This window comes from Rhyacophila brunnea, unplaced genomic scaffold (genome assembly GCF_057557595.1).
Source record: "Rhyacophila brunnea isolate RB1 unplaced genomic scaffold, BYU_Rbru_1.0 scaffold_13, whole genome shotgun sequence".
NCBI lineage: Eukaryota > Metazoa > Arthropoda > Insecta > Trichoptera > Rhyacophilidae > Rhyacophila > Rhyacophila brunnea.
The window spans coordinates 4,214,501-4,229,304 of record NW_028232785.1 but is presented as its reverse complement, the minus strand read 5'-3'; the positions used below and the strand labels follow the sequence as shown (position 1 = coordinate 4,229,304).

The 14,804-nt window shown below is 33.3% G+C and overlaps 1 protein-coding gene across 1 annotated transcript; it reads right to left on the bottom strand.

Annotated features, from left to right (window-relative positions):
* Positions 1-1,556: 1,556 nt before the first annotated feature.
* LOC147076196 (uncharacterized) lies at positions 1,557-14,445 on the bottom strand. The gene is made up of 7 exons (XM_085941664.1): positions 14,205-14,445; positions 13,828-13,974; positions 11,743-11,874; positions 9,085-9,402; positions 7,580-7,780; positions 3,568-3,720; positions 1,557-2,553 (listed from the first exon to the last, which is right to left on the bottom strand). The coding sequence occupies exons 1-6, from the start codon at positions 14,346-14,348 to the stop codon at positions 3,568-3,570; spliced, it is 1,095 nt and encodes a 364-aa protein (XP_085797790.1). The 5' UTR covers positions 14,349-14,445; the 3' UTR covers positions 1,557-2,553.
* Between the last annotated feature and the right edge of the window lie 359 nt (positions 14,446-14,804).

Here is a 14,804-nt window from a genome sequence, read left to right as displayed (position 1 = left end):
CTATGTATTTGATTATATTTATCTGTTATAGACACAGATATTCATAAATTCTGACTAACAATAATAAAACAGTTTTAAAGAAAATATGCCATAAACGGTAGTCACCATAGACAAGAAATAACGCGTATACACATAAACACGATCGAGCTGTCTAGTTGTTCTTAGGTCACGACCATGCCAGGATGATAAGTAACGATATTCATTTACTGGATCCTGCTTACTAGTGTTATACCAAATATGTTAGCTCAGAGTATTGGCGAAGGGTTGAGGTAGGCTCTTAAGATCCGCCGTAAATAGTGCACACTAAACGTTGTCAGTTATACTTACTTGTTTTCATTGAAATAAGACAACAGTTTTCAGATGTATTTTATAGATAAAACAATATTTTTGATCTATTATAATTTGGTTAGACAGGGCTTAATGAATTTAAAAAAATGAACCAACATAATGTGTATTAATATTATGTATTCTTAATCTAACGCTAACAAATAAGTATAAATGAATAAATGTTCATAATTTTGTCGTATCCCCAAAATATACTAAAACCATAACGGTTTGGTGGCAGGGATTAATTGATTTTTAAAAACTACACAATATCATCTGTAAATTGTAGTCTTAGTTCAAAACAAATACGTATGACTTACAAAATTCAATGTGCACTATTTATGCCGGGTCTTAACTGCCTACCTGGTACTTACTTACTTACTTTCATGTTGCTAGATATTATACACGAGAAAAAGCATTGACCACATTTAAATGGCTTTTCACCAGAATGAGTCATTTTGTGTGTTTTCATGTTGCTCTATGTTATACACGAGTACTTACACTGGCCACATTTAAATGGCTTTAACCAGAATGAGTCATTTTGTGTTTTTTCATAGCACCAGATGTTATACAACAGTAATCACATCGGTCACATTTAAATGATTTTTCACCAGAATGAGTCATTTTGTGATTTTTCATAGCACCAGATGTTATACAAGAGTAATCACATCGGTCACATTTAAATGGTTTTTCACCAGAATGAGTCATTTTGTGATTTCTCATAGCACCAGGTTCTATACAAGAGTAATCACATTGGTCACATTTAAATGGCATTTCACCAGAATGATTTATTTTGTGTGTTTTCATGTTGCTGGATGTTATACACGAAAAATCACATTGGTCACATTTAAATGGCTTTTCACCAGAATGAGTCATTTTGTGTTTTTTCATAGCACTAGATTGTATACAAGAGTAATCACATTGGTCACATTTAAATGGCTTTTCACCAGAATGAGTTATTTTATGTGTTTTCATGTTGCTGGATGTTATACACGAAAAATCACATTGGTCACATTTAAATGGCTTTTCACCAGAATGAGTCATTTTGTGATTTTTTATAGTACCAGATTGTATACAAGAGTAATCACATTGGTCACATTTAAACGGCTTTTCACCAGAATGAATTATTTTGTGTGTTTTCATGTAGCTGGATGTTATACACGAGAAATCACATTGGTCACATTTAAATGGCTTTTCACCAGAATGAGTCATTTTGTGATTTTTCATTTTTTGAGATGTTTTACTACAGTGATTACATTGGTCACATATAAATGGCTTTTCACCAGAATGAGTCATTTTGTGTTTTTTCATAGCACCAGATGTTATATAAGAGTAATTACATTGGTCACATTTAAATGGCTTTTCACCAGAATGAGTCATTTTGTGTATTTTCATGTTGCTAGATGTTATACACGAGAAATCACATTGGTCACATTTTAATGGCTTTTCACCAGAATGAGTCATTTTGTGATTTTTCATGTTTTCAGATGTTTTACTACAGTAATTACATTGGACACATTTAAATGGCTTTTCACCAGAATGGGTGCTGTTGTGTTTTTTCAAAGCACCAGATTGTATACAAGAGTAATCACATTGGTCACATTTAAATGGCTTTTTACCAGAATGTATCATTTTGTGATTTTTCATGTCACGAGGTGTTAAACACGAGTACTCACATTGAGTACATTTACATGGCTTTTCACCAGAATGTGTCATTTTGTGAAATCTCAAGTCACCAGATCGTGAACATGAGTAATTACATTGGTCACAATTAAATAACTTTTTACCACAATGATTCCTTTTATGTGGTTTCATGGAAGCAGGTCGAATGATGATGTCATTACATTTACTTGAATATGGATTTAATTTCATCTTTTTCTTAATGGTTTTATTATGAACCACTTTGTGAATCTCCAATAAATATAACGATACAAAAATATTAAAACAAATACCGCACACAAAATTTTCGTTGTTAAACGATGTTTTCTCTAATTTTATAACAGGTACTAATAAATCGGGACTTGACGCGTTAGATTGCATCATATGAAGACGTTTAACAGTGCGACTGACGGCGTCTTCATTGCCAATTGTCTTATAATATACCCCGAGTTCTTTCTTAATGTCTTGTTTGTCAATCTGTATTTTGTCATTTTGCCCTGGTACATCTGAGAATCTCTTCGAGAAGCTGAGACTCGCGTCATCAGTCAATGTAGGGGTTGTAGGAATCGTCTGAAAGAACAATAGGTCATAAGTATTGTATTTAAAATATGACAAAAAACACACGTGAGAATTTTTTAAATGCTCATTAAATCTCCAATCTTTTAGACATACATTAATAAATATTGACACGCAGTGAAGGAAATAATTTACACAAAAAAGGATAAGTCATATTATTGTCAAAAACCACTTCTGTTATTAAACAAATTCTTATTAAATTCACAACACTGTAACATTATTTTAATTGAACATACATAATTTTAAAACTATGTACACTCATTCTTTAATTATTATAACCAAAATTGGCGAAACTTGATAAGCAATTCATCTAGAAACTTTTACTTAATTTGAATATAAATAGTTAGGGAGCACGTGCCTTAATTGGTAAAGCGCGTTGGCCCGAATTTTACGCGTTCAAGTCTCGGAGGATGTCTTATACAAAAAATGTTTTTTCTACTATGTATTTACTAGGTGTATGTATCTTTCATCTGTGTTTTTAATAATTAAAACTCTTGTAACAATAAACGCATAATTACTTAAATAAATATTCAATTTTAGAGATATCTTATTTACACATCACTAGGGATTTCCAGATAACGAAAATATACAATTGAGTACATTTCTCGGCAACAGACTGGGTTTACTGTTAGATTAAACGAATTAGATCTAATCAAGTAAAAATTACTCATTAAAAGCTATATGCTTAACGTAACATAATATGTAGCTAGTATATTTTAATGTACCTAAACATGATTTCTTGATAAAGTTATACTTAGTGACAAGCAAATAATTATACTAAATTCAATGCTTACGGGCCGTTTTAATCAATTTTGTAATTAACGTGTTAATTGCATTTGAAAAGTAATTAGCAAAAATATATTTTGTGCACCCCATAAACATTGAATTTACTATCGACCGTAGGCTGGTACTTGACGGAATGTAAATTTCAATCCATTAGAATTAAATGATAATACATTATTAACTGCACTAATAGTGCATTGTAAAGGTTCATTGAAGACTGACTACCTAATTCAATAGTCCACGGTCCAAATAAAAGTAGTCAGGTTGCGGGTCCTCGTATTTGATTTGTCGTATTGTTTCTGCTACATACTCGTTGTTAAGATCAATTCCATGTAAATTCGTATCCGACTTAATAACACGCAAGTCTGTTGATGGTTTCTGAAAAAAACATGTCATAAAGGAAATCGGTTATGTATGTAGAGCTCATCTTTCCGCCTGGATTGGTAAGACCAAGCTGAAAAGTGAAGAAAGCAGGAGTAAGCTCAGTTGCCGAGTTTGCCCCTAGAGTCTAGACTACAGAGTGTGGTACCAATCAAACCGCTCGTTGAAAACATACTTCAATAATTATTGTTTGACTAAATTCACTGGTTTCCGTGGCGGAAGTTACTTTCAAGCATAAAGGAATATAAACAAAAATACGTTACGTAAATTCAACGTATCAAGATTTTCCCTGTGGTTAATTGTCTAAGTCGGTCAAAACAAATTCATACGGAAGACGACAGCTTTTACTTATTTGTCATAGTATTTGTGTGTATGCATGAGATCTTCATAGACAACGGTATTCATGACCTAAATCCAAGTAAATTATTACAGTCATGTGAGTTCATTTGTTACAGTGTTGACCTTGGCAGAAGTTTATCTAGGTCAGGCAGGCAGTCCAATTATTACTACTACAGCATTATAAAAAGCATAAAGCAATGATGACGACCATGTGACACGCGAATGTTTTATTTTGAAATGAAAAAAAAAACTTTTAACTAAACTAAAACTAAAAACCTACCTACTTAAAATATTTTTTTTACAACATAGTTTGTCAAATAAATATATACTTAAGAAGGTACTTATATAATAGGTATTAAAAAAGAGCAGCCGAGACTTTCAAAATTATTGGTGGACTGAGGAGTATGGCATGATTCGAATTCAATAAAGCACTATGCATTGAAGTTATACTTCTTTATGCGCGTTTGGAAAATCAGATCAGAGTGTATTTTTGGCGTGTGACATGTAACACATAATTTATTTTTTCACACGAAAAAAATCGCACTCGATTGCATTCGAACCACGATTTTTCGGTTATACGCCGAACGCACTGCCTTTACGCTACAGTATGATAATGCGATCGTGACAATAATACACTATAATATTATAGTTTAGAATTGTTCCGTAGCCAAGGCAGCGAATTTATTATTGACGGAGTTGCTAGGCGATTGATATCTTTATTTTAGTTTTCATAATGTCTTCAACAAATGCGGAGAGATGTAAAAAATATCGCGAGCGTAATCAAGCAGAGAAAAGAACAACAACAGCAGAACGTGTTCGAGCTCACAGGCTACGGCAAAAAATAATTGCAGAAAATAAAATTACACAAAAAGGTGAAACAACGGCAAGTGGCCATTCCAGTATTATTTCAAATCAAGACATATGTGTAGTGACTCCGAGACCATCACGTCAGCAAGCTCATATTAGTTTAACACAGAATAATTGCAATATTATTACTGTACAAGCTGAGGTACATATATTACAAATTTCTCCTCGGCGTTGTAACGGCCGGGTAACCGAAATAAGTGACTATGGTGAGCAAAAAAAAGAGGCAATTAACTGAAGCCTCTTTCTTACAAGCCCTCTCTAATCAAGACATAGTGATCGATGAGGAAATTATTTTGTTTTGTTACGCCAAAGAAGTATAACTTCTAACGTGCGTACATAAGTACACACACCGTTTTTTTTGTATTCTGGGACAATTATTGTATGAAGAATAATTTATTCAGTAATACAGTATTAAGAGACAAACGATAAATCACCCCTTGACATAATCAAGGACGAACAAAAAGAATTTTATAACAGCTGCTTGTTATTTTGCTTCAAATATAATTGCTAAAATGGAAAGATATCTCAGTATCTATTACAAATTTGATGATGCCATCTATGGAAAGGTGATAGGAAAGTCACTGATTCATAAAAATAATCAGAAATGGTGTCGATACCATGTTTTTTGATGTGACTACATGGATTATTCTCCAGACGACATTTTGAAGTCGACGAGTGAGATGGTAGCTGTTACTAAACTATTTTTTAAAACACGGAAATCTGCACATTATGGTTGTAAAATTTGATAAGTATGTGTGTTTTCTTTACGTGTTGTTATCGTTTTACTTATTGATAATAATTTTAAAGCTTTAATCGAGTAGACACACTTCCCCCACGAAAGTAAACGCGTGGGGTAAGTGTGCCTTTGTTTTATGTCACACTTCCCCCATATATTTTTTTATGAATTCGCATAGTCATTATTTTAACTAGTGATGGGACACGACGCATTATTTATATCGATCGAAAAAATGTTCGCAATTGAAATAAAATATTTATAATTTTATTGTTATAGTTTTATGTTAGCTAAGTAGGTAGGTACTTGGAAGAGTATATGTGTTTCAATTTAATACACAAGTTTTTAAAAAAGGTGCTTATCTAAAATGTGATAATAATAAATGTGCATTTTTTCCACATGTAAATATAAACGAAAGACAGATAAAGGAGCTTACGACCAAGGAAAATTACAAAAAAAAGTTGAATGTGTAAAAAATCGGGATATGTCATATGGATATGTATAATCATGTTTACGAAAGAAGACAAGACAGTTTTAGCAGAAGTACAATATTACCCAAAGAGATTGAAACATCTTTTGCAGAAAATTTGCATACGTTGGAAAAGCATGTCTCACAAAAAAGTAGTCCTGGAATTAATTGGACAGTATATTAAAGAAAATAATATTAAAATCGAAGTACCCGGACACAATTGGTTTATATGTTTTATTAAAAGAAATAAGTTATTGTTTAAAGATGATGGCTACTTAAACCCTGACGGTTAAAATTATTAAACATGGAACATGCTTTGCCCACTGATTCTTTGAATGCTAGTTGTCTAAATTCAAAGGAAAATAAAATAAATTGCGGGGTGCGGGTCACACATTATTCCCGAAGCGCCGTTCGCGGCCGACTGAAGCCACTCCAGCCCGCGCCGCGCTACTTTCGTGACTTTCGTATTTTTTGTTTTTGTTACCGCTGCCTTTGCGATGTTTTCGAACAAATCTGGCCGGGTGGTCAAGACAAAAGCATGTTCAATGCTAAAAACCACAAGCCGTAGAATATGTTTGAATAAAAGTTTGCGATCCTTTTGTAATCAATTGGTACTATATCTTGTCTTATTAAACAGTACAATCATCAACCTGAATTTGAAGGATTGTCCACAATGGATATTTAATGTTGACTGTTAACTTGACATAACAAGTTTTTCCCATGATCCTTCAAAAAGTAAACTCGTTAGAGTCATCGGATTTCCGTCAACTACCTACATCAATTAATAAAAAATACGTCGTTTTTCTTTCGGGACATCACTAGCGCTTCATACATTAGTATGACACACCCCAAAAAATGTTTTGGTCCATTTTGTTGAAATTCTATACTGTAGTTTTAACTCAAGGCTCAATATCCATTAAATAAAATATTACCTTTCTATGCATATAATACGTTATGGTTTTGAAGTACTTTTGGAATAAAGATGAATTTAGTCACACTCACCCCAATATTGGGGTAAGTGTAACAAACTGACTAGTGATCAAAAATTAATTTTAAATTAACGCATTAATAGATACATAATATATGATAAGCTACCGTCGATAACCACCTTGTGTATAGAATAGACCCACTGAATTATACATAAATAAATTTAAAAAAAGCCACATTTTACTCAAAATCGAAGCTTTGAAATTAAAATGAGAATCTATGCAAAAATTTCAAATGTCATTGTCTTGGAACAAGGTTTCGTGAGTTGTCTCCATATTGAAATATGGTATCTATGTGTAGATAAGATACTAATTTACCTACTCAAAGCAAGCGGAATTAGACGTCAATCAATTAAAATGTGGATTAAGTCCAATAAATATGATATTTTAGATTTAATAATAATAAGATTTGATAGAGTTAGGTAGGTAATTATTAACAATAAGAGTTCCTTCGAAACTTACCTTATCAACATCAGTAGCTGTTAACATTTTTGGCGACTTTGTATTCGTTATAATCGGTGAAAGTATTAAATGGTTTCCTTTGACGGTCATTGAAAAATTCCCAATTCGAGTTCCGAAATGAATGCACTTTTCTTTCGGAAATACACTTTTTTCTTTTTTACTCTTATCGTCGGTGTCATTTGTTAATTCCCTCTGAGAATGCTAATCATAAGAAACATTACAATATTATTTATTACATAGTACATACTACCTATTATCGATTAAAAAAAAATATTGTCAAGTAGAATAGAAAACTAACTTTAAAAGCTTGGTTAGCATCACTAGCATTCTCTTGTTCGATGTAAGTTTTAGATTCTGAGATATCTTCTCGTAATACCTTGTCAAACCAATAATTCTTTCATGACCAGATTCGAATTTCACGTTTTTTTAGATCATCGTTAATAAATTCGTGTCCGACGTGACAATAGACTTTTGTCATAGAGAAAGGATATTGATAGTAATACCATATGAGAATTATCATGGAAGAGGTTTCGATTATTCAATAATTTGTGTTAACACTAAAAAAATCCTATAAAATAGGTACATTGTAAGTTTAATAGCGTAATCGTTTTAATCAATAAATGAAAACGACACCTATTTGGTAGGCTGGTATGTATCTATACATGCATATTGTGTCTGAATTCAGCCACTGCCTTGATACAAAGCCTTATCAATATTTTTGTACAAGCGCAATTCTCGAACAAGTAGTGGTCCCACTGTTCAGTTGTAAAAATCAGATCGATCACTAGACATACCTGTTGATTTGCAAAACCACTTTATCATAACCTTTTTTTCGTTTAGTGTATTCTATAATATTGTAGAGTGGAGTAAATAAATAATTATTGTCGTTTTGAACTGACTGACATTTTAGTTTGAGTTCTATCTAAATTTAACTTATCGATGGCTCAGTTCCATAGTGGTACAGCTAGGAATTAGTAGTTTTGACTAATGGCTCAGTTCTTTATTAGACGCTCGTATACTGGCTGACAATAGCCGAACACAACCGAACATCAAAAAGTTGTCGGACTATAGTTCATAGATTGTTCTTCGTATTTACATTAATGCAGTAGGTACATTATATTACCATATATTCTGACGTGATTTTCAATCAAAATAAACACTACTGGTCTAAATTCTAATGGATTTAAGTTTTGTACTATTCCATTTGAGTCGTTTTTTGCGACCTGGGATTCGCCTTTCGGCATCTTCAGGCATTATCTGCACTCACCCAAAAGGTAAACGTAGGTAAAAACTTTATCGACCAACTATTAAGTCCAGGATAACATGTAACCCCCCCCCCCCCAACATCTACATCCACTATCATAATCATTCCACCAATCAATTACAGTCCACTATGAAAAGCGCAACCATATATTTTATTTCGTACAATTCCGAAGTGTTTGAAATAACAAATTAATATACTTAATAGTAGTAGGTAGCAATGATACAACGACAATGGAACGTACCTGTGAATCATTATTGAATATTGACGAACCCGAGCATTCACCAAACTCTTGGAAGGTTTGTGGTCGAAGAGCAACTTCATTATTAGCCAGAGATACGACATGCATACACTTGTGATTGATCAGAACCTTTTTTGAAGAGAAAAATGCATAACATACATCGCATACAAAATTATTGTGATAAAAGGAAGCTCTTGTCAATTTTAAACATATTTCTTTATCGGGAGCATTCACTTTTTCTTGCTTAACGTCATGTTCGTGTATTGTGATTGCATCGTACGGCTTTGCGGCTTGTATCTTAGGAATTTCGTGTGCTCCGGGCTGAAAAAAATTAAGAGAATGCTCCTTGAATTATTTTATTATAAATATTGTCATAAATATTGTAAATTGTAATAATAACACATCCTACCGACGAGCAAAACCTATCTTGATTGATCAACTTAATTTACCTAATAGCCCATTCCTATATAATGATTTATTTACGATATACAACCATTATGTATATACCTAGGTGTGTAGATATAGGTATGGATACATGTGTATGCAAATATATATTAGGTGGGTTTATTTGTCGATAAAAAGTAGGTATAATGTAAGAATATTATTGAAAACTAATTGTTTAAGAGATAACTTCAAATTTAAAGACTGATATCATAGATTATTAACTCGATAGTTAACTCCATTAATTCCCAATACGTTACCATTGGTCCCAGAATGGACGATATTACACCTCTTGAGTGCAGTATTTTTGTTTATAATTACTAATGATCTATTATTAGGTTTTGACGAGTTATGATACACTTACCGAGTGTATTATTATTAATGAGATAGGGGTTTTTTACAAACACTTCAACTATTCATAATTTGTTTGTTATATTTTTTTGTGATCCTAGACTTAATAGGTAGGTGATAATGTTTTTACCTACTTTATTGTATTGATTTAATATATAAGTTAGAGTTAATAGTATTCGTGGTCAGTGTGTTTTGGGTTGTGTTTAGGTGAGTGTAGTACACAGTGCCTCAAGATGCCGAAAATCGAATCCCGGGTCACAAAAAGCGACTGAGTTGGAATAGTACATAACTTAAATCCATTAGAATTTAAATTCAAACTCTTGGTGTTTTTGGATTGTTTTTGATTTACACTTATACACAATGAAAAGGGGTCTAATCTGAGGGAATATTTCAATAGCCAGAGTAACCTCCTATAGCTAGAGCTTTTAATGTCGAATGTAATGTATGTAACGAGCTATGGCAGTACGTGATGAGTTAAATGATTTATCTGAAACGATAGGTACTGTTACACCCATGATTATTGGGCCTCTCCCGATAGATTAAATTAATTGTTAGGGTATAACCATGTCACCTGACCTCTAGTCAAGCCCTCACGACTCGGGAGTAAAAAGAAACGACATAACCAGGCATGGGCGTAAACAAATTAGTTAGAGAAACGGATATAGAGAATTAAGTTTAAAGTTAAAGCGAATTAGAGATTAAGCAGTAATATTAAGTGACGGAAATGTGTGAGAATAATATTGTGAATTGATGGTGTATCGATATATCCAAAATATAAAAACCTCGGTCTCTGAACGAAACAATCAAGACTTTTTTATTTTACTGCTACCTATTTCAATTATTATTATTTTTTGGGTCGGTGTTACCAACATCCAGAGCTAGCCACAGGACCCCGGATATCTCAGTACCATAAACATAATGATTATGAGGTTGTTTGATTTGTTGATCTATCAAAAGATTTAACATTCATTTCCGTTCCTTTTTCGGCATTATCTGAGCCATCAAAACTAAAATGAAAACACTTTTTAAATATCTATTAGCCAGATATCAAAATATAGTTTTTAAGAAATATTGTCGGTCCCTGGTCGCAAAACCGGAATTACATGAAGCAAATTAAGAAAAAAAAAACATGACTTTACCTAACCACAATATTCATTTAGGATTTTCACGATGACAAAAATTTCATAATTGTCATTTTATCGATATATTATTGCGCTACCTATAATATTAGTCTCTCGGCCATCGTTGGGTGCCATGGAGCAGTGTTTATATTTTTAAAAAAATATTTTTTTTCAAGTTTAAATTTGTGTCCTCGTAGACAAAAAGCTGTACTTAGCAGGTTAGAATTTCATGATACTCATCTCAAGTTGACATTTCAGTAACTGCGTTGCTGTTTTAGAGACAAGTGTGGTATTGAATTAATTTTAGATACTTTCTAGCAAAAATGATTATTTGTCAGAAATCGCGATTCATGTGCGGGCTTTCGTTTCGCCTGTAGTCACTGCATGAAGAAACATGCAAGAAATAAAAGTAAGTACTGAATGTGGCATGGATAACAACTTAGAGGTAGGTACATACAGTTTACACGGGATTCATAATGGCCCGAACCATGGCAGTATAAAACCATAGCAAACACAATGTTTACGTACCTACTAAAACATTCAACAGTGTCAAGTTGTTGTCGGAGCGGTTGGTTGTTCAATGGGATATACAACGGTTGGATTTGAGCAGTTTTGTTATTACTCTGGTACCTACTGGTGACAGCTAACAATATCAAAATATTAGAATGTTTTACAGTTCATTCCGTCACTATATACATTCCACCCCACCACACGATCAATACCAATTAGTAGGTAGGTAGGTACTTACCCGATTCAGTTGTTTCGAATAAGAACAACCCTGTTGCGGATCTTCATAAATGTCTTCAATAAGCTCAGTCTTGATGTCAATTAGCGGAGTATCTGTCGTCAATGATATTATTGTTGGGTCTGAAACAATATTCTGAAAAACCAAAATAATATGTAGGTAATAAAATAAAGAATATTTTTAAGAAAACCGATAATACGTGTGAAACTCGACCACACACTTGACGGGTCTCAACTCTTACACTCTTGCAATGAGGACATGTGGGTCTATTCAATATTTAACGACAGTAAGAGTGATAAAGTGATAAATATTACCCTAAGTTTGATAATATTTATCACTTTATCGGTCGATAAGTATAGAATAGACCCAATGGTGTGTATATCGTTATCTAACGCCAAACTTCAATAAGAACGAGCATTTTAAAATATAATGACAACATACATATTGCAAACAATACTAATCTGCGATAATGTTTGAATAATTGTCAATGTCAATTCATACCTATTATAAAATAATTTAAAATAAAACAAAATGATATTTCAAATATAATTATGGAGATGTCATAAGGACACCCCTAAGTGGAGGAGACTGGTCCATACTCAATCATGTCGACCAATTCAATCGCCATATTCTATCAGCCCTATAATAAGAATACGTAATGTTAATTCAAAGCGTACGTACCAACCTACCTTATCTAATTAAATCGGTTTAACTATCGCTGGCGTCTCATTTACAGTAATTATACCTAATCGTTGAAAGTGTTAAATAGTTTCATTCTACGGCTAGCGATAAATTCCTAATTCGATTTCCAAAATATCTACATAATTCTTTCGGAAATATACTTTATTCCTGTTTACATAAATATATAGTTGGCGTTATCAGTTGTTGAGTCACTGGATAATGTTTATCATGGGAGAAATTAAAATAACCTTTGAATAACTAACATCGGCAGCGTGGCAGGGATCATCAGCATACTCTTGTTTGATGTAAGTATTTGACTCTGGATTATTTCCCTGTAAGGAGACATCGAACCAATGTTGTTCATTTGCATCAGGTTGGAAGTCACCTGCTTCACGGTTAACGTCCATTTTACGATTTGAAAGCGTTCGTTTTCAAAGATTATCGAGTCACTAATGAAGTGTAAGCGATATTGACACCGGTAGACTTCCGTGATAGTAGACAATGATTTTTTGTGCCATAGACAAAGGATAACACTTTATAGTAGGTATTGCCACATTATATTATGTAAAAATATAATGCTGCAACAAACTCAAATTTTATGAACAAGCTCGACGCCATACCAATGATAAAAATTCAACTTTTTAATATTGTGCTAAATATCAAGATTTGCAATTCAAAATCCTAAAATCACTCAAATCGTTGTCGCAAGACCAGGGTGTACGGATCATGAGAAGATTATGATTGCGAATAACATTTAGTTATCACGAGTTACTTAGAGACAGCCGACGGACGTAGGCTTGTTAAGGCTATCGCGCTCTGTCTGATACGATACGAATGAGGCCGCGTTAACAACAGAGTGACTCAAAATACATATTATGTTCGACCGTCGGTGCTAAATCTGATACGGTTTGAGCGAACGTCGCGTCTATCATCCATCTTGAACTTTCCATCATCATTCATTCCAAAAACCAAGTGAAACCGTGAGAGTTGCATACCGAACCGTGCGTGAGTACGTGAACACCGAACTGACTCCGGCGAACGACAGCCCTCTCAACATAAAAAGGTCCGTGTCTGGTATCCTGTGTAAAACCCCTACCTCCTAGTTCCGTAATCCGTCCATCAGCATCCTCAAATTACAGTTTACTGCTAAAAGTGCCAAATTTTTGTTTTTCTCATTTTTTATTGATTGAATTTACCTACCATACATAAAATAGACAAAGTGTTACATTAAAAATTACGGGTTCGCAAAGTGTTCCATCGCAGAAAAGTTTAGGAAACTCTCTTAGAAAACGTCAGTTTTTCGCTTCATCTAATCGAATTCGTTGCCCTTTCGCGCATATTTTTTTCTGTGTTACCGTTATGATCGTAGGTATGTAGATTATTTAATATTAATAGATTGTTGTATACCTGATGTTCTATGTAGCATTCGGAATAAGTAGGTTGAGGGTTATCATAATAGCTTTTCTCTACATCATGTTGAACAATCTCATTCTCTGAGCCAACCCGCTCAAAATCATTCTCCAATTTTACAGTTGTAAGGTGATTTGAAGGGATCTAAAAAAAATCATTGATTTTATAAATAAAAAAGGATATCAATGTCTTCTTATGACGATAATAAACTTTATTCCTGTTTACTGATATCGCTGGCGTCATTATACAATGTTGATTGTCTGAATTACAATATTATTTATTACCTACACAAATATAATGATTGGAAAAAAAACTATCACTAATAATTTATCAGGTAGGCAGTTTTTATAATAAATATTGTTTGAAAAACTAACCTCGGCAGCGTGGCAGGGATCATTAACATACTCTTGTTTGATGCGAGTATTTAATTCTGGGTTATTTCCCTGTAAGGACACATCGAACCGATGTTCCTCAACTGCATCGGGTTGGAAGTCTTTTGCTTCACGTTTTATGTCCATTTTATGCTTTGGAAAATGTTATTTCTTTAAGATTATCGAGTCACATGAACAACTACAACTGTAAAACATGAACCAATATGGCAGCCGTGATTATAGAAAGTGACGCGCTGGGCGGGTATGACCAGTACATAAAAAGGAGACATGGCAAACTTAACGACAAGAAAAAGTAATAAATTGTAGAATAACACTTCACGCGAAAAAGAAAGAGCCAACCCTATCCCAAGGACTTCAAAGTCAACATGAATAAGAAGAATTTTATCGGTATGTAAGACTCCTTTATATGGCCTAGTTGAATATTAATTCATTAGTGTTTCTTTTATAATTACTGGCAATACAATTCAATTTTTACATAAGACCAAACGTCTAATGCCAGTGCTCCATTGGCGAGCCAAAAGTCCGACGACAATAAGTCTTCAGATTTTTCTACGTTCTGCTACTGGCCAACAGACGTTCAAC